Genomic DNA, 23,049 nt, shown 5'->3' on the forward strand with positions numbered 1-23,049 from the left:
CAATGATCCAAGGTTTTACCACCCCTGGTTGCGCAATCGATATGCTGGTAAAATTTAGGGAGTCTTGTTTTCAGATTAGCTTTGTTAAAATCCCCAGCTACAATGAATGCAGCCTCCGGATAAATGGTTTCCAGTTTGCAAAGAGTTAAATAAAGTTCGTTCAGAGCCATCGATGTGTCTGCTTGGGGGGGATATATACGGCTGTGATTATAATCGAGGAGAATTCTCTTGGAAGATAATGCGGTCTACATTTGATTGTGAGGAATTCTAAATCAGGTGAACAGAAGGATTTGAGTTCCTGTATGTTTCCTTCATCACACCATGTCTCGTTAGTCATGAGGCATACGCCCCCCGCCACTCTTCTTACCAGAAAGATGTTTGTTTCTGTCGGCGCGATGCGTGGAGAAACCCGTTGGCTGCACCGCCTCGGATAGCGTCTTCCCAGTAAGCCATGTTTCTGTGAAGCAGAGAACGTTGCAGTCTCTGATGTCCCTCTGGAATGCTACCCTTGCTCGGATTTCGTCAACCTTGTTGTCAAGAGACTGGACATTGGCAAGAAGAATGCTGGGGAGTGGTGCGCGATGTGCCCTTTTTCGGAGTCTGACCAGAACACCGCCTCGTTTCCCTCTTTTTCGGAGTCGTTTCCTTGGGTCGCTGCATGCGATCCATTCCGTTGTCCTGCCTCGGAAAACATATTCTTGGTCGTACTGATGGTGAGTTGGCGCTGATCTTATATTCAGTAGTTCTTCTCGACTGTATGTAATGAAACCTAAGATGACCTGGGGTACTAATGTAAGAAATAACACGTAAAAAAACAAAAAACTGCATAGTTTCCTAGGAACGCGAAGCGAGGCGGCCATCTCAGTCGGCACCTACAGCACCTGTGACATCGGGTGCTGTAGGTGTCTTGGAGGGCAGGTAGTTTGCCCCCGGTGATGCGTTGGGCAGACCGCACCACCCTCTGGAGAGCCTTGCGGTTGAGGGGGGTGCAATTGCAGTACCAGGTGGTGATACAGCCCAACAGGCTGCTCTCAATTGTGCATCTGTAAAAGTTTGTGGGTTTTAGGTGACAAGCCGCATTTTTTCAGCCTCCTGAGGTTGAAGAGGTGCTGTTGCGCCTTCTTCACCACACTGTCTGTGTGGGTGGACCATTTCAGTTTGTCAGGGACGTGTATGCCGAGGAACTTGCACATTTTTACTCCTGAACTTATTTAGGCTTGCCATAAGAAAAGGATTGAATACTTATTGACCTAATCCATTTAAACTTTTAATTTTGTATTAATTTGTTAAAAAAATGTAATAAATTTGTTATTTATTTTACCTTTATTTAACCAGGTAGGCTAGTTGAGAACAAGATCTCATTTACAACTGCGACCTGGCCAAGATAAAGCATAGCAGTGTGGACAGACAACACACAGTTACACATGGAGTAAACAATTAACAAGTATTGTGTGTAGGCCAGTGACACAATCTCAATTTAAATCCATTAATTAATTACTGTAACAACAACAGAATGTGGAAAAATTAAAGGATTGTGATTGAATACTTTCTGAAGACATTGTAAACCTACTGTACATAAATACACTTCGTCTTCACAGCATTCTGCATGAGATGACTGGGGTAGTTTTGTCTGTCAGGATGATACATGTGACTTAAATGGTTAAACATTGGGCCTACCGACTTTTTGTTGTAATAGTTGTTGTAATAACACTATAATAACTAATTGTTATGTTAGTTAAAAAGTCAACCAAGATGCAATTCTAATTGGCTAATTGGGCTAAAAGGCCTATTCTATCTAGAAACATGAATCCATGAGGGCAGAGATTATGTAAATGTTACTGGAATAAATTTGTATTTTTTTAAGGTTGCATAACAAATTCCTCTTTTATAAACCTGTAGCAAATGTTGCATTGGCTGTCTAGTGCACAGACACACACTGGTCTTATGGCCCAATAGGATATTGAGGGGGACGATCCCAGCGTAGCTCTCCCAGAGCCATTGACTGGTTGCTGCAACTTGTGGGCAGGGCCATCAGACTGCTTGGATTTTTCCGTACATTTTCATACGATTAGAAGCAACATTTCCTTCATAGCCAACACGTCGCTGCGCCGGACTCCTTGCTTTCTGATAGTCCACCATTTTATATTGCTGTAGGTCTAAAGGATTATAAATTGTTTGTTTTAATATATTGGACTTTGCTTTACGAAGAGACAACTCTCTATTATGATGGAAATTGAGATGCCTAAAATTCATCCTAGTCAACAGGTAAATCATATTTTGTTATTATATATATATATATATATATGCTATTATGTGAAACTATAGCTCAAGGTTGACCTATAGCATAGTAACGCAATGCTAGACAATATCCTCATTGTTGAAAAACTATATTTTATTGGATATTTCAAACTATTTAAATAAAATTAGGGCTAATTAAAACTGTTCATATGTTACCTGATTAATAAACTGTCATGTTCAACTCGATGTGCGTTTCCCATACTACTCCATATATTATTTCAAAATATATTGTTTCGTAAGTTAATGAAACGACTGCATCGTAAATATGTTTTCTTATAGGTTATCATAATAATATTTGTGAACTTCTCGTGTTGTAGTTTAGACATTTGTAAATACATTAGGCTACTACTGCATGTAGCTCTACAATTTATGTCTCTGCGCTGGTAGTCGACAGACGCGTTCATAGAAAATTTTGCAAAGTCATGGATGGAAGTCTGGCCGGTTCATCCAACTCAATTCCGTGTGGGCGAAAAAAGAACGGTAAAACATCGGTTTAATTTCGATGTCCATGTGTAATGATGCAATTACTGTCAAGTAAAACATATGTCAAGGTGACGATGACGACACTTATCCCCAGACAGTCTTTTTCATTTTCATTTCAGTGCGCTTGTTTTTTGGCCGTCGGAATCCCCCCATGCGCCACTAGAGCCCCATAGCGTTTTTCCCGTAAAGATGGCATCTAATCTATTGGCCTACCAGTAACCTAACGAAACCGGAGTTAAATAAACCGAGTATAGACGGTAGAGAAAGCGAGACATCTCATGGTCACATTTGATCTGGTTGGGGCCAGTAAGTACCTCAGAGCCAGCTGTTGGACATTTTCCCCATTGAAATATATATGTATATTATCTGTTGTAAGTGGGCGTTCCCTCTCTCGCGTGAGCCATGTAAGAGATTTGATTTGATGTAAGAGATTATGGAGATTATCATGCTCACGTGAGAGTGGGAACGCCCACTTACAAAGATAGGTAATTTGACAATTTTTTCAATGGTAAACAGCCTCAGTAAGACATCTTTATTCATCCACCATATTTGGGCCTACTTCGCTCCATACAACTAACTGATTGCACAATCTCAGGCTGCCCAGCCTGGAATTTAGTTTCTTTTCTTTTCCATGATGTAGGCTACACAGGTCCTCTGTAGAGTTCAATTGATTGTGTCAAATTGAGAAATATATGTTGGCTTAAGCCTTAGGCTTATCATAATAACCCAAAACTGGTTGTAGTTATGTAGCTGACCTTCAAATAAAATTTGATCAAATCACATTTTATTTGTGACATGCGCCGAATGCAACAGATGTAGACCTTACATTGAAATGCTTACTTACAAACCCTCAACCAACAATGCAGTTTTAAGAAAAAAATTAAGTGTTAAGTAAAAAATAGATAATTTAGAATAGATAATAGATAATAACAAATAATTAAAGAGCAGCAGTAAAATAACAATAGCAAGGCTATATACAGGGAGTACCGGTACAGAGTCAATGTGTGAGGGGCACCGGTTAGTCGAGGTAATTGAGGTAATATGTGCATGTAGGTAGAGTTAAAGTGACTATGCATAGATAATAAACAGAGAGTAGCAGCATTGTAAAAGAGGACCCATGCTGTAGAACATTTTTTGGATCTGAGGACCCATGCCAAGTCTTTTCAGTCTCCTGAGGGGGAATAGACTTTGTCGTGCCCTCTTCACGACTGTCTTAGTGTGTTTGGACCATGATAGTTTGTTGGTGATGTGGACTACAAGGAACTTGGAAACTCTCAACCTGCTCCACTACAGCCCCGTCGATGAGAATGGCGGCGTGCTCGGTTCTCCCTTTCCAGTAGTCCACTATCATCTCCTTTGTCTTGACCACGTTGAGGGATAGGTTGTTATCCTGGCACCACACGGCCAGGTCTCTGACCTCCTCCCTATAGGCTGTCTCATCGTTGTCGGTGATCAGGCCTACCACTGTTGAGTCATCTGCAAACTTAATGATGGTGTTGGAGTCGTGCCTAACCATGCAGTCATGAATGAACAGGGAGTACAGGAGGGGACTGAGTACGCACCCATGAGGGGCCCCCGTGTTGAGGATCAGCGTGGCAGATGTGCCTACCCTTACCACCTGGGGGCTAAAGACATGAGTGCTATGGGTCGGTAGTCATTTAGGCAGGTTACCTTAGTGTTCTTGAGCACAGGGACTATGGTGGTCTGCTTGAAACATGTTGGTATTACAGACTCAGTCAGGGACAGGTTGAAAATGTCAGTGAAGACATTTGCTAGTTGGTCAGCGCATGCTCGGAGTACAAGTCCTGGTAATCCATCTGACCCTGCGGCCTTGTGAATGTTGACCTGTCTAAAGGTCTTACTCACATCGGCTACGGAGAGCATTATCACACAGTTGCCCAGAACAGCTGATGCTCTCATGCATGCTTCAGTGTTACTTGCCTCGAAGCGAGCATAGAAGTAATTTAGTTAATCTGGTAGGCTGGTGTCACTGGGCAGCTCGCAGCTGTGCTTCCCTTTGTAGTCTGTAATAGTTTGCAAGCCCTGCCACATCCGACGAGCGTCAGAGCCGGTGTAGTACGATTCAATCTGTCCTGTATTGACGCTTTGCCTGTTTGATGGTTCGTCAGAGGGCATAGCAGGATTTATTATATGCTTCTGAGTTAGTCTCGCTTCTTTCAGTGTGGGGACAACATCATTTATGCACTTATTGATGAAGCCAGTGACTGATGTGGTGTACTCCTCAATGCCATTTGAAGAATACCTGTAGCTTAGCATCTGCTTAATCTGACCACTTTTTTATTGACCGAGTCACTGGTGCTTCCTGCTTTAATTTTTGCTTGTAAGCAGGAATCAGGAGGATACAATTATGGTCATATTTGCTAAATGGAGGGCGAGGGAGAGCTTTGTACGAGTCTCTGTGTGTGGAGTAAAAGTGGTCTGGGTCTGAGAGTTTTTTTTCCCTCTGGTTGCACATTTAACATGCTGGTAGAAATGAGGTCAAACAGATTTAAGTTTCCCTGCATTAAATTCCCCGGCCACTAGGAGCGCCGCCTCTGAATGAGCTTCTTCCTGTTTGCTTATTGCCGTATACAGCTCATTGAGTGCGGTCTTCGTGCCAGCATCGGTTTGTGGTGGTAAATAGACAGCTACAAAGAATATTGATGAAAACTCTTGGTAAAATAGTGTGGTCTACAGCTTATCTTGAGATACTCTACCTCAGGCCCGCCTTATCTCAGCTCACTGGTCACCATAGCAACACCCACCTGTAGCACGCGCTCCAGCAGGTATATTTCACTGGTCATCCCCAAAGCCAACACTTCCTTTGGCCGACTTTCCTTCCAGTTCTCTGCTGCCAATGACTGGAACAAATTGCAAAAATCACTGAAGCTGGAGTCTTATATCTCCCTCTCTAACTTTAAGCATCAGCTGTCAGAGCAGCTTTCCGATCATTGTACCTGTACACAGCCAATCAGTAAATAGCACACCCAACTACCTCATCCCCATATTATTACTTACCCTCTTGCACCCCAGTATCTCTACTTGCACATCATCATCTGCACATTAATCACTCCAGTGTTAAAACTCAATTGTAATTATTTATTTATTGCCTTACCTCCCTACTCTCCTACATTTGCACACACTGTACATTAATGTTTCTATTGTGTTATTGACTGTACGTTTGTTGATGTGTAACTATGTTGTTTTTGTCGCACTGCTTTGCTTAATCTTGGCCAGGTCACAGTTGTAAATGAGAACTTGTTCTCAACTGGCCTACCTGGTTAAATAAAGGTGAAATAAATAAAATAAATAATAATAACGCGAAAAAAGACACAATAGCACAATTGGTTGAGGGATAATAATACTGTGCCATCTTGCTACCTTGGTTTTATCAATTGAATAACAGGTTTCCCCCTAGATTAAGACTAAACCTGATTTTAGTCATGTTTAGGAGGTGAGTCTACTTAGTTGTTTTAACCAGATGCGTTTCTTTTGTGAGAAAAATATATAGTCATCAGACTCCCATTTAAGGGGCGGTATGCAACAAGGTATCATGAAACAACAACTTTTGGGGAAGTTTCCTGGACACAGATTAAGCCTAGACCTGGATTTAAAAGCAAACACGAAAATGCTTTTTTGGTCAAGGCTTAAAATGTGTGTCCAGGAAACCTTACTCTATCTCACAGCTCTGTTGTGTTACTGGCGCTTAGAATTCCTTTGGTTGGCTTGTTTTTAAAAGTGCTGTTTCTTCACCTAACACAATTGTTTTTTATTCTGTTTGAGTTGCTGCACATTCTGAGAGGGAAGTCCAAATGCAGCTACTCAAAGTCTGTCTGTTTTTAAACAAAGAGATTATTTTTGAAAAATTATGTTTTTATTTACACTAAATTTGCAGAATCGGCCAGGAAATGAAAGCATATATTTTTTTACAAGCCCCAGTTCCTTATTTGTAGTCCAGACCTCCTCTGAATTACAGATAATGGTAGCTAACATGGTATCTTAGTACATTTATACTATTCATAAAGATCAGAGAACTAACCAGTATGTTTCACAAGTATTTTGTGGATAAATACTTCACTCCACCAATATAGTTTATAACAAAATAGTTACTGAGTTACAACTTGAAGTCATTCAGCTGTTCATCCAAATAGTTACGTCATCCTCTTTTTGAGGCAGTCCGTGAAAGGGGCCTCGAAAGGGAGGATTCAGTCATTTGTGAATGCACTCAGATCACTCATCTCTGCATGAATGTAGTGTGGTGTTGAAGTTTCAGTGACAACATGAAGAGACTCTGGGAAAATCATATATACCTGTATCTTTTTTCCTCAAAAGGGATTCTACAATAACATCTTTTATGATACTATAATCCATCCTGTATGAGGAAAGAGTCTATAAAATGTCCCATGTATATAGAGACTTTGAACATAGGTCACTTCATATACTATTGTTTACTTACTGTATTCACAACATAAAAAAAAAACTTTAAAAAATATTTTTATTGATTTAATTAGGCATAGCCCATTCTAATATACCTACTATTGTACATACCATTTTATCTTCCGAATTTATATACTGTTTAAAAACACCGCATATTTATATTCTGCATTCTGACACTGCTCACTCTAATATATCTATATTGGATTGTTAATTGGACTCGTTCTGACATTTCTTGATTTCTTGTTTAGATTTATAGATTATCTGTACCGTATTTGCTAGACATTCTACTGCACTGTTGGAGCTAATAATCGGTGTTCGCGACCAATTAGATTAGATTCGAAAATAATAAGGCTTTTTATGCCTATTGTTCAAGATTTCTTTTTACTCTTCTAAGACTGTAAGTGATATTTGTGGGTGGTTGTGTGGGCCATTCTTCATCCTCTCCAGAGCCATACTGTATCACCTATGGTTTTGTGTACTTGCTACCCAGACCTTGATGACTTTAAAGGCTTTCGTAGTCATGGATTAATGCTGGATTTGACGGGACATCCATGAGGCAATTAGGGTTAAAGACTTCTCAGCTGCACTGCAGAGAGAGAGAGAGAGAGAGAGAATGTGTCACTCCCTGGCCTTAGTATTCTGTGTTTTCGTTATTATTTTGGTCAGGCCATGGTGTGACATGGGGATTTATGTGGTTTGTTTTGTCTGGGGTTGTTTGTAAATATGGGATTGTGGTTAGAGTAGTACTCTAGGTAAGTCTATGGTTGCCTAGAGTGGTTCTCAATCAGAGGCAGGTGTTTATCGTTGTCTCTGATTGGGAACCATATTTAGGCAGCCATATTCTTTAGGTCTCTTGTGGGTGATTGTTCCTGTCTTTGTGTTTGTGGCACCAGATAGGACTGTTTCGGTTTTTTCACGTTTCTTGTTTTGTAGATTGTTTTATTTTCATCTTTATTAAAGATGTACAAAACTAACCACGCTGCATTTTGGTCCGCCTCTCTTTCACCAGAAGAAAACCGTTACAGAATGTTTGTTATAACTATTTCTGAACTTAAAGATAATAGGTCATGTGAATTATATAATTAAACATAGTTTTTTTGGGGGGGGGTTTGTGGCCATGTTTAACACTTGATTTGGTCCACAAAGTTACAACTCAATTACTTCTGCTCATTCCATTTACAAGAGTTATCTATGTCGAAATCTACGCCAAGCCCCGAAATCTTTCCCACACCACATCCTCTTTACACTCCCTTCCACTTTGTTAGTCGTCTGATCTGTCTCTCTTTACATCCTCTCTCTCTGTTCTGTTTATGTTACCCAGTCTTTCTCTGAAAGTATCATTGACCTTCTTTTAGGCAACAAATAGGCACATACTCAGAGCTTTCCTTGTGACCTAATATGTTGGGTCAATGCAATCTCACAAGTCCTTTGTGAAATGTTTCCTTCTGAATATAAGGTCTGTGTAATGGATGTTAAGACGGCCCCAGGGGAGACCAGCGTAGTTTATCTCTGGACATTCCTGACTGAACAGGCAGGCAGCTAATAACCTCCAGACCCTGCAAGTGTCACTTTCTGACCTTTGTTTTGTCTTTGTTTTAGTATGGTCAGGGTGTGAGTTGGGTGGGCAGTCTGTGTGTTTTTCTATGCTGGGGTTTTGAGTTCGGCCTAGTATGGTTCTCAATCAGAGGCAGCTGTCAATCGTTGTCCCTGATTGAGAATCATACTTAGGTAGCCTGGGTTTCACTTTTGGGTGGGGTGTGTTTGTTTCCGTGTGTGTGTTTGGGCCACACGGTACTGGTTCGGTTTTGTAAATTCACGTTGTCATTTATTGTCTAGTGTTCTGAGTTTTAATTAAAAATCATCATGAACACTTACCACGCTGCGCTTTGGTCCTCCGATCCTTCTCGCTACTCCTCCTCCTCAGAAGAGGAGGAAGAATGCCGTTACAGCGAGGCATACCAGGAGGTCCTAGTGGTGTTGCTACTGTATACACCAGAGAGGACATAATAAGAACTTTGTCTGAACATATTTGTACCAAACCTTCCTTGCTAGATCTCAAGCTGATATGGTTCTCAAAATACAGTTCTATGGTGCAGTGTGGTTTATCAAATAAAAAGTAGGAAACATTTGTAAATTAAATAATTACGCACATGTGCAGAAGGTTCGGTTTTCTAGACTATCTGGAAAAGTCATTCAATGTTTTCGGCAACGCAGCCACTCTGTAAAACTCACGTTTTTACTCCCTAAAACTCAGTTTTGATTTGAAGCTGTATCAATGAACTTTTCTCCTCAGTGATCAATGATTTCATTCGTTTTTTTGAGCTAGTGATATTACATTTGACCTGCTGTCCTTTGATTTATTTGGTTGAGACTAATCAAGAGAGTCACCAGCTGAGAGGCACATCTCTGTGGGTGAATAAAAAAATATATATATTTCATCTTTATTTAACTAGCCAAGTCAGTTAAGAACAAAGTCTTATTTACAATGATGGCCTACCCCGGCCAAACCCTAACCTGATGACGCTGGGACAATTGTGCGCCGGCCTATGGGACTCCCAATCACGGCCGGTTGTGATACAGCTTGGAATCAAACCAAGGTCTGTAGTGACGCCTCTAACACTGAGATGCGGTGCCTTAGACCGCTGCGCCACTCGGGAGCCGTTGGGGAAATGGAGAAGTGCATCTATTATTCATACTGCTTCTTGCTAGTACTGCTGTCGTCAGACACCCGTAGGGACGGGGCGTGGCACTGGAGAGAGAGAGAGAGAGAGAGACAGTAGCTGTACTCCTTCACAGCAGGGAAACGTTTCCTTGTTCCTCCTCACCAATCTCCTTTTTCCATCTGGTCACAGTCTGTGTGGTGCTTTGTGAGTTCCGGTCTAACTTGTTGTCTGTTGGCAGGACATAGACCTGATCGACATCTTGTGGAGGCAGGACATAGATCTGGGTGCGGGGCGCGAGGTGTTTGACTACTGCCAGCGTCAGAAGGAGCACGAGCTGCAGCAGCAGAGGGAACAGGAGGAGGACAAGAGGCTGCAGCAGCAGAGGGAGCAGGAGAAGGCCCTCCTTGCTCAGCTGCAGCTGGATGAGGAGACGGGGGAGTTTGTGCCCCGCCTTGCGACCAGCGGACAGCCACTGCAGACGGCTACCTCCGCCGCACCCTCTCAAGTCATACAGGTACCGTACACACACACACATACACAGCTGTCAGTCATGTCAGGGGCTGGCCACTCCACTCCCCTCCAGTGTAATTAGGGAAACACAGGTGGCTTTGTAGTTTTGCATTAGTGGATTTGGCTGTTTAGAAACTGCTCTGTGGAGAGCTTTGTCTAAGGTAGCGCTATGCTCTCTGCGAAGAACTTTGTCTAAGGTAGCGCTATGCTCTCTGCGAAGAACTTTGTCTAAGGTAGCGCAATGCTCTCTGCTCAAATTCTTACCTATTCTTTAGCAAATCAGCCATTTTCAAACACAATGTTGAAATGGATGCAGTGTTAGAATAGAGGGAATTTAGATGAAAACCTGAAGTGCTTTGAATCTTTGCTTTCAGGATGTCAGCTTCACTGTAGATGGGGATGCCTTGTCATTTGATGAATGTATGCAACTGCTGGCAGAGACATTTCCTTTGGTAGAGGCAACTGAGGTAAGAATACAGGCTTTCACTATTATCTTAAAAATATGCTTACAATGATTTCTAATTAAGCAATAAGGACAGATGGGGTGTGGTATATGGCCAATATACCATGGCTAAGGGCTGTTCTTAGCCACAACGCAACACAGAGTGCCTGGACACAGATCTTAACCGTGGTATATTGGCCATATACCACAAACCTCAGAGGTGCCTTATTGCTATTATAAACTGGTTACCAAAGTAATTATATATTTCTTGTCATACCTGTGGTATACAGTCTGATATACCATGGCTGTCAGCCAATCAGCATTCAGGGCTCAAACCACCCAGTTTCTAATTAACAATATATAATGTTGTATGTACCTGTCTTTTACAGTGTTTCCCTCCCTTGTTTGTGTTGTAGACTACCTCTTCCTGTCTGGATGCCGCCGTAGCTCTAGCACCCAACAGCAGTCACATCATGATGAAATCTGATCCGCCAGCTTTGACCCAGCTGCCTCTACTCACAGCCCCACTGCCCTCACAAAGGACCTCCCCAGATTTGGAGCAGGCCTGGATGGAACTTTTGTCCCTCCCTGAGCTGCAGGTACAATACGAATATTATACCGCCTCTATGGTGTAACAAGCACTCAAAAGAATGCACGGATGGCAGCAGCCAGGTATGCATGAGAGGACATATACTCACCTTTTGTTTTGTGTGTTTGAATGGGACACAGCGGAAGAAGATACTACTCAGCTAATGCCACTGTGATCAGGTTCCCACATAGCACTGTTGAGTCCGAGCAGTTGGAGGGAAAGCCTCAAATGGTGGGAAGCTGCTTGTGTCCTTAAGTAGAACATAAAATAGCTTCTAAGCAGTTAGTGAAGGTAGTAGCATGGAAACCAGAAAGAAAACACTTTACTTACAGTACAAAATACAATGCGTCATTTCATGCAAAAAAACGTTAGTCAATTTAGGAATCCCACTTTATTTGCAATATTGAACCTGTGCAAAGTTTCAGCTACTTATTGGGAATAAAAAGGTTTTGAAACCAAGGTTTAATAAATGATTAGTAAAAACTGAACACCAGCTCATCCATATGATGGTTCTCTACTGCATATTACATTACCTGCATGGGTTACTGCATGGGTTACTGCATGGGTTACTGCATGGGTTACTGCATGGGTTACTGCATGGGTTACTGGATGGGTTACTGGATGGGTTACTGCATGGGTTACTGCATGGGTTACTGCATGGGTTACTGCATATTACATTACCTGCATGGGTTACTGCATGGGTTACTGCATGGGTTACTGCATGGGTTACTGCATGGGTTACTGCATGGGTTACTGCATGGGTTACTGCATGGGTTACTGGATGGGTTACTGCATGGGTTACTGCATGGGTTACTGCATGGGTTACTGCATGGGTTACTGCATATTACATTACCTGCATGGGTTACTGCATGGGTTACTGCATGGGTTACTGCATGGGTTACTGCATGGGTTACTGCATATTACATTACCTGCATGGGTTACTGCATGGGTTACTGCATGGGTTACTGCATGGGTTACCTGCATGGGTTACCTGCATGGGTTACCTGCATGGGTTACTGCATGGGTTACTGCATGGGTTACTGCATGGGTTACTGCATGGGTTACCTGCATGGGTTACTGCATGGGTTACTGCATGGGTTACTGCATGGGTTACTTGCATGGGTTACTGCATGGGTTACTGCATGGGTTACTGCATGGGTTACTGGATCTGTTTTGATGCTTCCTAATCTTGTTTTCTAGCAATGTCTGAATATGCAAATGGAGGACACACGGGAGCTGACCGGAGGATATCTGCCCACTAACACCACGCCTGAGGTGCAGGATCCAAACTACAGCTTCTACCCATTGCCCAACCTGGAAGAGGTGGCGTCAAACACAGCAGATGTCTGCCCACCTGAATTCATCAACACCTTTGAGGAGAGCTTTCCCAACATCGCTCCACTGGACCATCTCAATCAGATGACCCTGAAGGCTCCAGATCTCAATACTAATTTCAGTGCAGACACTTTCTGTGACATATTTTACCCAGACGTTGTCAACACAAAAGTGACCAGTGTCACCATGCCTTGTGGCCAAGGAAATGGAGGTAACTCATTGGCAGAAATACCAAACAAGCCTACTTTTACACCAATGGAATTACAGGACCTTTCTCCTGGAGATACATTTGACAGAGACAACAAACCTGAGATATTGACAGAATGTCCAGATTCTGATTCGGGTGTTTCTGTGGAGGCAAGCTCATACTCTAGCTCTCCTGAGAAATCCATGTATGGGGACCGCTCCTTTGGTGGCTACAGCGATTCAGACATGGATGAGATGGACAGTAACCCTGGGAGTGCACAGTCTGACTACTCCGAGATGTTCTCACTGTCTTTCCAACCAGATGGCCTGCAGACACCTCTTTCTGTGTTACCTCAGCAGCGGGACAAAGAGCCCAAACATGGCAAGACTGAGCCAGATGACGAGACTGGCCACAGTGAATCGCCCTTCACCAAAGACAAGAAGAGGAGGCGCTCCGAGAAGCGTCTCTCTAGAGACGAGCAGCGAGCCAAGGCCCTCCAGATCCCCTTCACCGTGGACATGATCATCGACCTGCCCGTGGATGACTTCAACGAGATGATGTCCAAGCACCAGCTCAACGAGGCCCAGCTGGCCCTGGTCAGAGACATCCGACGGCGGGGCAAGAACAAGGTGGCTGCCCAGAACTGCCGCAAGCGCAAGATGGAGAACATCACGGAGCTGGAATATGACCTGGACTCACTGAAGGAGGAGAAGGAGCGACTGCAGACAGAGAAGACCAAGAATGACAGCAGCCTGCGAAAGATGAAGCAGCAGCTCAACACCTTGTACCTGGAGGTGTTCGGTCTGCTGAGGGACGAGGAGGGGAAGCCCTATTCCTCATTGGAGTACTCCCTCCAGCAGACCACCGATGGCACAGTCTTCCTCGTCCCCCGCATTAAAAAGACACTTAGCAAGAAAAAGGACAGCTAGCACTTCTCTGTTTTACTACATGGTAGAGCATTAGTAATAATAATACTATGCAAAGAATAACTTTGTAGTTGCTTGGCTTTTAAGCGTTAGTAAAACAGCAGAACTGTTATAGTTTTTGCCTACTCTTCTTGAATCTTTAATTATATTTGAGTTATTTTGTACTGGTCTCTATTTTTCCCCTGATATTGTTTGTAAATACATTATTTGCTTTTGAGATATGAAAATGTGTATTGTGTATATATATCATGTTTTTAGTATGCTAATTATATTGTTGCAATCACTGTTACTTCAGAGTCGGTTTTATAAACTTTATGCTGATTTGCAGCTCCATTTCCTTTGTATGTCCTGACTATTGTGCTTTTTAATTAAATAAACAGTTAATTTAGTCAGTTGGTCTCTTGCTTACTATTCAAATTAGGCCGATTCAGAAATGTACGCCTTTCCTACTAACTTCTCAGTAGTTGGTATTCAGACTAACAGACTTTTAGTGCATTTATGTAAAGAGATCCCTTTTAATTAGAATGTTCTCAATAGACTCCCTAGAATATATGGAGAGAACAGGTTCAGAATATTGGAGATCGATGAAACAAAGCCATGTAAATACAAACATTCGCCTCCTTTACAGCGCCAATTGGTAGATTTAAAAAAATACTTTGACCTTGTATATTATTTAGAGTTAGGAAAGTATTTATGAATAATACAAACAGGTTTGGAGAGCTTTTACACACTAAATATATTTGTGATTGAAAGTTGCCATATTAAATTGTTCAAACCATTAATTATTGTAAAGTGAGGAAAGTGTAGAATATGGGTTGAACAGTAGGCTACGCTAATCTACATTAATAATCCCCACTAATCAAGAAACTGATGACAATATCCAGTCATCGTGAACCTTGTGCCAGGGTGCAGGTTTAAAAGATTGAAGTAGGCTACATGTACGAAATTACTGCACAACTTCTAATATGAATCACTATCGCTAGCTATACTCAGGAACAACCACACGAACATGACAGATGGAAGGTGGACTAACGACGTGTTGGAATGATGCAAACGAACACTGGAGTTGTAAATGTATGTGGGTATAACTGATGGTGGCTACCGATAGTGGCTAATATTTAAAGCAATAAATGATGTGAAAATCCGGGTATATAATTAAAACAGAAATCATGAATTAACTCTAGATTTGGCGCTCTACCATGATTTGCGTACGGCTACAGAAGCATACAGCTTGGGTCTCTACATTTCATCCCTTGAAGTTAAAAGGACATACAATGTAAATTCTACATAATGGCACACCATTTCATAAACGTCACTGTGGGAAAGTTGATATGCTTCAGTTTGCTGTCATTTGTTTTCAGCGAGCATAACGTAAAACACGTTATATTTACAATCCCCTTATGCAAACGGATACTCATGTACCTAGCTCTTATCAATAGTGCTTATACATTTGTAAATTCCAAGCAAGGAGAATGGTGTAGATGCTCTTCGAGTTGGAAGCGACAGATTGCTCGACCTTATTCACCTTTACTGTGGCGGAATTAAGTCAAGGTCAGAATACAGTGGCTCTGTAGACACACCTCTGCCACAACTTCCATTTCTAAACATCTCCACCCCGGAAAGAATAGCTGGTTGAGACATGCGTTACGTCATGCCCAAGTTCAAGGTCAGAATAGGCATAAAAAAGGGAAGTATGGAATATTATGACCTGAATCCTTTAATTCTATAAATTCTTGTGTGTAAGCCAAAACACTTTGAGGACATGGTTCCACCGGAATTTATTCAGTTATGCAACAGTGTACTCCATTGTTCAGCAACACTTCAAAAGGTCAGCTGGACACACTTCGGAAAAAGCGCAGCAATCACTGCACTTTCCTGGCTACCCAAGGCTCCTTGATCCGGCCACTTTCTTCTGTAGCGAATGACAGAGCAGCGGAAGAATAAATGAGTAGTCCGCTAGCACTGCGCATTGTATCTGCAGTTCCAGGCCTTTTCACAAACATTACATTTGAACGCCAAACCTTCTCCACCCTCTATTCAGAGGCTGTGTGAGACGAACAAAACAACTATCAACTATTCATACATCAAATAAATCAGTCGTTCCTTTGAGAGATGTCTTTATTCAATAAACACATTTATTTAATAGACATGCATAAGTATTAATTTCTTCTAACTATAATAAAATTGTCTAACCAGGGGTTGAAAAATCACCATCCTTAATTTAGCTACTTTTTATTATTACTATTAAAAGCTATATATTAAAATTGAATAAAAACTACACAAATAAAAATATCAAGGACATCTATAGGGGTGTAAGTTTGAGTGAATTGAAGCATGTTCTCTGCAGACCTCCAGAGATCTGTGAGCTGTGCAAGGAACTCATGAGATCCTTGAAAATGATCTTAATTAAACTGAGTGAATGGTACACTTTGACTCTCGAAAGGGATTAGACTCAATAGCATGTGTTCTACCTTATGAGTGTTAGTGTCTTACATAGCCTTACTGTATACTTTGAGAAATACTTAAGTCTTACCCATCCAGAAATCTCCATGTAATCCTGTCATTAGAGATTTTCAGCCTTTAATAGTCGTAATGCTTCTTTCCCGATCTGTAAATCAAGCAAAGTGGTTACTCTTACCAACTCCATCTTTATGTTACCACTGCTTGTGAAATACTCACTTCCCTTTCCCCATGTAAGGTCTGACAGCTAAATAAGAACTTCCTGGTAATCTGTCATATCTGACTCAACAGGATGTCCCAAGTGTCCAGGAACTCTAGTTAGTCTTTCTTCGCTAGCATCGGCTGATCTTGAAAGGTATAGCTAGCCTTGAGAGGCTGACGCTCACTACCAGGCAAGACAATGCAAGCTTTTCTCCAAGGGTGCGGCTCTCGGTACTGCCTTCTCTTTCCTCTCACAACATGCTGACTTGTCCACTGTGCTGGGGCTGAAGAGGTCCTGTCTGACAAAGTCATTTGCAATCTTCCATGCTGATCTGCCGAGGCTCAACTGAAGTGGCTTGTAGCTGTAACATTCCTACTAGTGCAATGCTGGCTAGGTGATGCGTGCACTTCGCCCTAGGACTAGCTAAGACTCCCTTTCCCATCCAGCCAGATTTATTTTTTGTTTTACATTTCAAGGAAGTTCAGAGAAAACAAAACTTTTTGAGGGTATTGATTTGCAACACCTGATTAGTGATGATGGACATGAAAATAATCCAATCCCTTCAATCTTTCTCTGAGCCAATGATGCACTATACTTCATAAGACTTTACTACACAACTTTATTTCACTTTTTTTTTCTTCCACTTGTCATTTTTTTTTTTTTTTACAATCTAGAATTGAGTTTACCGCATACAAGTAGTGTAAAACATTTCCTCAAATTGTCGTCTGCACTAATTATAACCACTTTTGTTTACACTAATGAAATTACTGAAATACATACTGTTCTTGAAATACGAATAATAATAAACTTGATACGGAAACTTGCAATCATATTAACTTCAAAGAGAGGGAAGAAAAGAAAAGGACAGCTCAATCATATTAACTTCAAAGAGAGGGAAGAAAAGGACAGCTCAATCATATTAACTTCAAAGAGAGGGAAGAAAAGAAAAGGACAGCTCTAGCCAATTTGAGGGCCTGATGCGTCTACGCCCCTTTGACAGAACCAAGTTCTTCAAAAGATGACAAGACCAGAGAAAATCTATCAATCTACAGCAAAAATAACGTAGGAATATTCAAAACGGACTGGAGTTAGGAGTAAAAAATTATATATATATAAAAAAAAGAAAAACACTTTCTGATTCCACAGGCACAATTACATACACTTCCGATGCACAAAAGGGAAAAATATAAAGTGGGGGAACATCTACCACAAATAAAGAAAGGTACTAGCTACACTCTTGCACTTTGTAGCTTGTGTAGCCTTTTTTTAAACAATTTTTTAGGATTAGTCTCCCATTATAGCTGCAGTAACTTTCTGACTTCTGTTCCTTTAAATGCTTTCAGACGACTGCCTAAAAGTACAGTAACCTGCAGCTTTCCTGGCAAATCCTTGCTCATCTCCTCTCCTGCTAAGAACTGTAGCCTGTTGAATGGATACAGGATAAAACAAAAATCGTTATTCTAGTGTTGCGTGGGCTCACGCTGTACTATAACAGTCAGGTATGCAGAGTATTTAAAATAACAAATATGGAACATACCCTAGTGTCATAGTATCAATAGCGCCGTGAGCCGTAGCCACCCCCACTTCCATTGCCTGAGCCATAGCCACCTGGAATTAACAACGATTGGCAGATGAATGTTGTGTCATCAGACAGCACAACATTCACATCCAGCTACAGGGGAGATAATACTCACCTCCATAGGGGCTAGTAGAGTTTCTGCCACCAAAGTTGTTTCCCTTCATGGGGCCATAGCTGGATTGCTGTCCTCTGTAGTTACCAAAGTCATTGTAATTTCCACCTCCTCCTCCACCACCAAAGTTTCCTAGCAGTCAGAGATTTGTTTTTAGAAGGTCAGACATCAAATGCAACTCAAAGAATCAATCACGAGCCAAGATAATATATCCTGGCTAAAATAGGCATTTGTACCTCCCAAGTTGCCTCCGTCATTGTAGTTATCATATCCTCCTCCCTGGTTTCCATACCCAGGACCTCCTCCCCCATAACCCCCCCCACCACGTCCACCTCCGTAGCTAGGACCTCCACTATAGTTCCCACCTGCACAGAACAGGTTACAAAACAGTGTGTCTCGGATCAGAACAGGTTACAAACAGACCACTCAGATCAAGTTACAAACTGACCAGTGAGATCAAAACAGTGACCAAAAGCAGCACACTCAGATTAGAACAAACTCTCTTCAAGTAATGCATCTTTAAATCCTCCCTCATCTGATTATCCACTAAATGGTAGAGAAATGTTTACCATCTCCCCCATATTCATCCCCTCCTCCATAACCTCCTCTTCCTCCACCGTAGCCTCCTGTAACACAAGATAATTATGTTTACATGTATTGTGTGATTACTGTTCTTATGTTCCAAATTTATCCCCATATCAAAATGTAAAAAGTGCTTACCTCGTCCAAAGTTGCCACCTCTACCCATGAAGTTCCCAGAGCCACCACCCCCACCTAAAAATAAAATGCCAATATTGACAATGAAGCGCATTCTATATGTGTTTCTCTAAAACAGTCACACAATTTTACATTCAGTATAAAGACGGGTTATTATTCTTACTCCTCTGATTGGACGCTTCCATCATTTCCTGTTTTGAAAGTGCTTTCCTGACTTCGCAGTTGTGTGTGTTTATTGTGTGGTATTTTTGAGCTGAAAGGAAAACAATGGGGAATACTTAGCAAACGGAATGTTTACTGATGTTTAAAAGGACAAAGCTGCAACAACCACATACATACCAACAATTTTATCCACTGTGTCATTGTCATCAAATGAAACAAAGCAGAATCCCCTCTTCTTCCCAGTTGCACGTTCCTCCATAATGTCAATGGTCTCGATCCTCCCGTAAGTCTCAAAGTACTCTCTGATATGGTCCTCCTCGGTGTCCTCCTTGATACCCCCAACAAAGATCTTCTTCACCCTCAGGTGGGCACCTGGTCTGTTGGAGTCCTGAGACAGACAAGAAGCGCTGGGCAGTGAGCACACACCGGCCAACACCTGCACAACAGCAAATGCACCTGAATGTGAAGCAGAGTTCGCTTACCTCTCTCGACACAGCCCTTTTAGGTTCGACAACACGCCCGTCCACCTTATGAGGGCGAGCTGCCATGCAGGCATCCACCTCCTCCACACAGGAGTATGTTACAAAGCCGAACCCTCTCGAGCGCTTGTTGTTTGGGTCCCTCATCACCTACATGAAACCAACGTATTAGCTTACATTACTTGGAACAATTTGGTGGGTCTCCAAGAAATACATTGTAAATGCTGGACACTTTTTTTATTAAATCAAATGCGAGTGAAATGCATACGTACCACACTATCTGTGAGGTTTCCCCATTGTTCAAAATGGATCCTTAAACTTTCCTCAGTGGTTTCAAAACTGAGGCCCCCAATGAACAGCTTCCTGAGCTGTTCAGGCTCCCTAGCTTCATGACCCTGTTGAATGATTCAAAACAGGAAAGTATGTCACACATAACAATGCAACTCTACAGACAACAGCATACTATCTTTTAACAAAACAATTGTACAGTACAAGAATCCAATATATAAGTGTAAATGTTCTACATTTCACACCATCCCAAGGCAGACCTACTGCATTAGAATGAATTGTGCCAACCAGGCTGTTTAAATGGTTACAGGCATTGAGAAAATTATATAATGTTATGGGTTTCGTACAGTAATCAGCTCTGCCCAGTGCCCAACAGCAAGACAGACTTAGCTGATAAACCCCCCCCCAGAAAACATTTTAGGAGAGATAGTGTAATTATCTCATTAGCCACGACTCTATAACATTCTTGGGGAAACAACAATTCGCCATTTTGAAAATATGATTTAATATACTTTATAATGCAAATACCAATATTTGGTGTGTAAATTCATTTTTCAAGTTCACTGCATGTCGTCCTACTATGTATAGGCGTAGCCTGTCCTACATTTTAAGGCCTATAACGTTATTATACCGGTAGCTATGTATCCCAACAATACATTTAAGTACTCGTCTACAAACCAAAATGTATGCAACATTGAAACCGTAGCACTACATGACAGCTATAACGTTATTATACCGGTAGCTATGTATCCCAACAATACATTTAAGCACTCGTCTACAAACCAAAATGTATGCAACATTGAAACCGTAGCACTACATGACAGGCATGATGCAATTTGATGGCCAAACGTTCAGAGACGCAGCTGTGCTAGTTAGTTAGCTAACGTTGCTTCCTCAAAAATGCGGTTAGAATGCGCACACTTTTTTTGTTGCTGTAACATGATTTTTTTTTTAAATTCGGTTTGCTCTAAATACACTTTACACTCTGTTACGTCCAACTCAAATATACAGAAATTGATAACATGCAATACGTGTATAACATCATCACCTCCATTTCGCTGCGTATATTCTCCTTGGTTCTGAGAAGAAAGGAAGCTACTGTACCACGTGATTAGAAGTCTGCGCTTGTGCAGCCGTTATAACTGATCATGGGTCAGTTCTTGTCGTTTACCAGAATAAACCGGATAGGCAAGCTGATTTAAAGTCAGTTCAGTATGTTTACAAACTGTGGTCAGTTGTTTATTGAGAGCAATAGTAATGGGGTCTTGTTGTAGGAACTAACTGCGCCTTTCTTTATACCTGAGTGACTCTGCCATGGCTCGTTGGCCAATGCCTTTGGGAAAATAATGGGGTTTTGGATGAACGCCGAACATAACATCTGTGGTAAACACAGGTTTAGGAGGTTTATACGTTTTATTCTATGATATAATCTTCATCAACTAATGTCACTTTTGGTGAATTAAAATAATAATACAATAAGCACATATAGGCATCATAATCCATAAAGGTAATGTTAACCATTTATCACAAACACCATTCTTTCCCCCATAGGAATGGCTGAAGGAACCAGAGGTAACTCCGAAGATAGAACAATTAGATAGATATTTCACCAGATGTATAAATATGAAGCATCTGTTTAGCTTTTCCAAATATGGTAGTGAGATTAAGCCCACTGGCCGGCAGTGGGAGAATATTTTATATATTTTTATTTAGCCTTTATTTACAAATTCTTAGTTACAATGACGGCCTAGCCCGGGCCAAACCCAATTGTGCACCACCCTATGGGACTCCCAATCACAGCCAGTTGCCTCTAGCACTGAGATGCAATGCCTTAGACAGCTGCTCCACTCTGGAGTTCCAAAATGGAACAAGATTGATTTTGGCCGACATTCTGCATATTTTTCATCGTATTTTTGATCTCAATACAGTTTTCTGTTCCCAAAACTATAATATGTTATGAACAGAGTGTACTAAAGAGAATTGAGTTATTGCACATGCGCACTCCACAAACGAAAATATGCAGATGAAGGCTACAACGCGCCAATCGGATCTCACTAGCTCGTGCTTGACTCTGCCCACCTCCTGGCTTGTTCTGGCCACTATGACCCATTTGTTCCCATTGGAAACGACAGGCTGTGGTCTATCTTGATTTAGTTATACAAATCTTTGATAACTCTTTCCGTTTTTTTAGGACTACAAGCTGGCGATACCCCAGGATCGTCACTAGTTACCACAGCCACAAAGTCATAAACCCCGCCTATTTCTAAATGTATCTTCGTAAAAATCTGATTTGAAATCTAACCTCAACCCTAACCTTAACTACACTGCTAACCTTATGCCGAACCTTAAATAAGGATTTTTTAAAAGCAAACGTTTGTTTTCATTAATTTTTACGTTATAGCCAATGTTTCACTTTGTGGCTGTGGTAACTAGTGGAAACCATACCCCAGAGCCATATAGACTTCGGCCGGGGCTGCGTTCAGTATATAAAAACATAATAGAGCGTTCAATTGAACGGAAACAGTTGTGTACTGAGGCCCAATTGAAACATGGGGTTGGGTTGGGTTGGGTTCAGCTTCTGGCTTCAAAATGCACCTACGCCCTTTAAATTACACCAGTCAAAACTTCAAAGCCAAAACCCAGCACATCCACCGAACGGAGAAACGTGCCTCAAAGTCTGTCCAAGAACATACTAAAACATTTAGGGGAAACGTGTGGTTCAGTACACGCCGTTCCGCAACACAGAAAACGTTCAAGTGAACTGAACTTTTAGAACGGCTGCCATGTTGCCCTGTTATTGGTGACATGTTGATACAACATGGAAAACAGAGCAGCGAATTTAACTGACGTTTTTATTGATTAGCATTCGGGATATATCTGTATCTAAGTCTGTACTGTGTTGTGTCGTCAACAAATAGCATATCTTTTTTCACTGGACATATTCATAGGTTTTGAAAATGATCAGAAATAAACAACACAACGCGGAATTATCACTTAGCTACGAGAAACTGTCGCTCTGTGAACGTTCAGACAGAAACAGCATTGGCCCAACTCTATAGCCTAAATACGACTCTTGTAAATAAAATAAAATGTTATTGGTCACATACACATGGTTAGCAGATGTTAATGAGAGTGTAGCGAAGTGCTTGTGCTTCTAGTAACGACTATGCAGTAAACTCT

The 23,049-nt window shown here is 41.5% G+C and overlaps 2 protein-coding genes and 1 long non-coding RNA gene across 6 annotated transcripts; 1 reads left to right on the top strand and 2 right to left on the bottom strand.

Moving 5' to 3' along the window:
- Positions 1-2,066: 2,066 nt before the first annotated feature.
- Positions 2,067-14,262, top strand: LOC115117468 (nuclear factor erythroid 2-related factor 2-like). The gene is made up of 5 exons (XM_029645937.2): positions 2,067-2,265; positions 10,120-10,395; positions 10,766-10,858; positions 11,250-11,432; positions 12,623-14,262. The coding sequence occupies exons 1-5, from the start codon at positions 2,224-2,226 to the stop codon at positions 13,871-13,873; spliced, it is 1,845 nt and encodes a 614-aa protein (XP_029501797.1). The 5' UTR covers positions 2,067-2,223; the 3' UTR covers positions 13,874-14,262.
- On the bottom strand, positions 3,928-10,123 carry LOC115117470 (uncharacterized). The gene is made up of 2 exons (XR_003861697.2): positions 9,094-10,123; positions 3,928-7,804 (listed from the first exon to the last, which is right to left on the bottom strand). It is a non-coding gene; the product is annotated as an uncharacterized LOC115117470 (long non-coding RNA).
- Positions 14,263-15,629: 1,367 nt separating the features above from the next.
- On the bottom strand, positions 15,630-21,006 carry LOC115117469 (heterogeneous nuclear ribonucleoprotein A3-like). Of its 4 annotated transcripts, none has more exons than XM_065019490.1 (11): positions 20,918-21,006; positions 19,854-19,976; positions 19,585-19,731; positions 19,280-19,490; positions 19,104-19,193; positions 18,944-18,997; positions 18,793-18,849; positions 18,460-18,588; positions 18,227-18,355; positions 16,404-16,478; positions 15,630-15,782 (listed from the first exon to the last, which is right to left on the bottom strand). In XM_065019490.1, exons 1-10 carry the CDS (start codon positions 20,921-20,923, stop codon positions 16,444-16,446), a joined length of 981 nt encoding a protein of 326 aa, XP_064875562.1. In that variant the 5' UTR covers positions 20,924-21,006; the 3' UTR covers positions 15,630-15,782; positions 16,404-16,443. The 4 variants fall into 4 exon arrangements, with proteins under 4 accessions (XP_064875562.1, XP_029501799.1, XP_064875554.1 ...); XM_029645939.1 differs by lacking the exon at positions 15,630-15,782 and adding an exon at positions 18,070-18,140 and having other exon boundaries at positions 15,971-16,478; XM_029645938.1 differs by lacking the exons at positions 15,630-15,782; positions 16,404-16,478 and adding exons at positions 17,132-17,954; positions 18,070-18,140.
- Positions 21,007-23,049: the final 2,043 nt, after the last annotated feature.

This window comes from Oncorhynchus nerka, linkage group LG1, assembly GCF_034236695.1.
Source record: "Oncorhynchus nerka isolate Pitt River linkage group LG1, Oner_Uvic_2.0, whole genome shotgun sequence".
Taxonomy (NCBI): Eukaryota; Metazoa; Chordata; class Actinopteri; order Salmoniformes; family Salmonidae; genus Oncorhynchus; species Oncorhynchus nerka.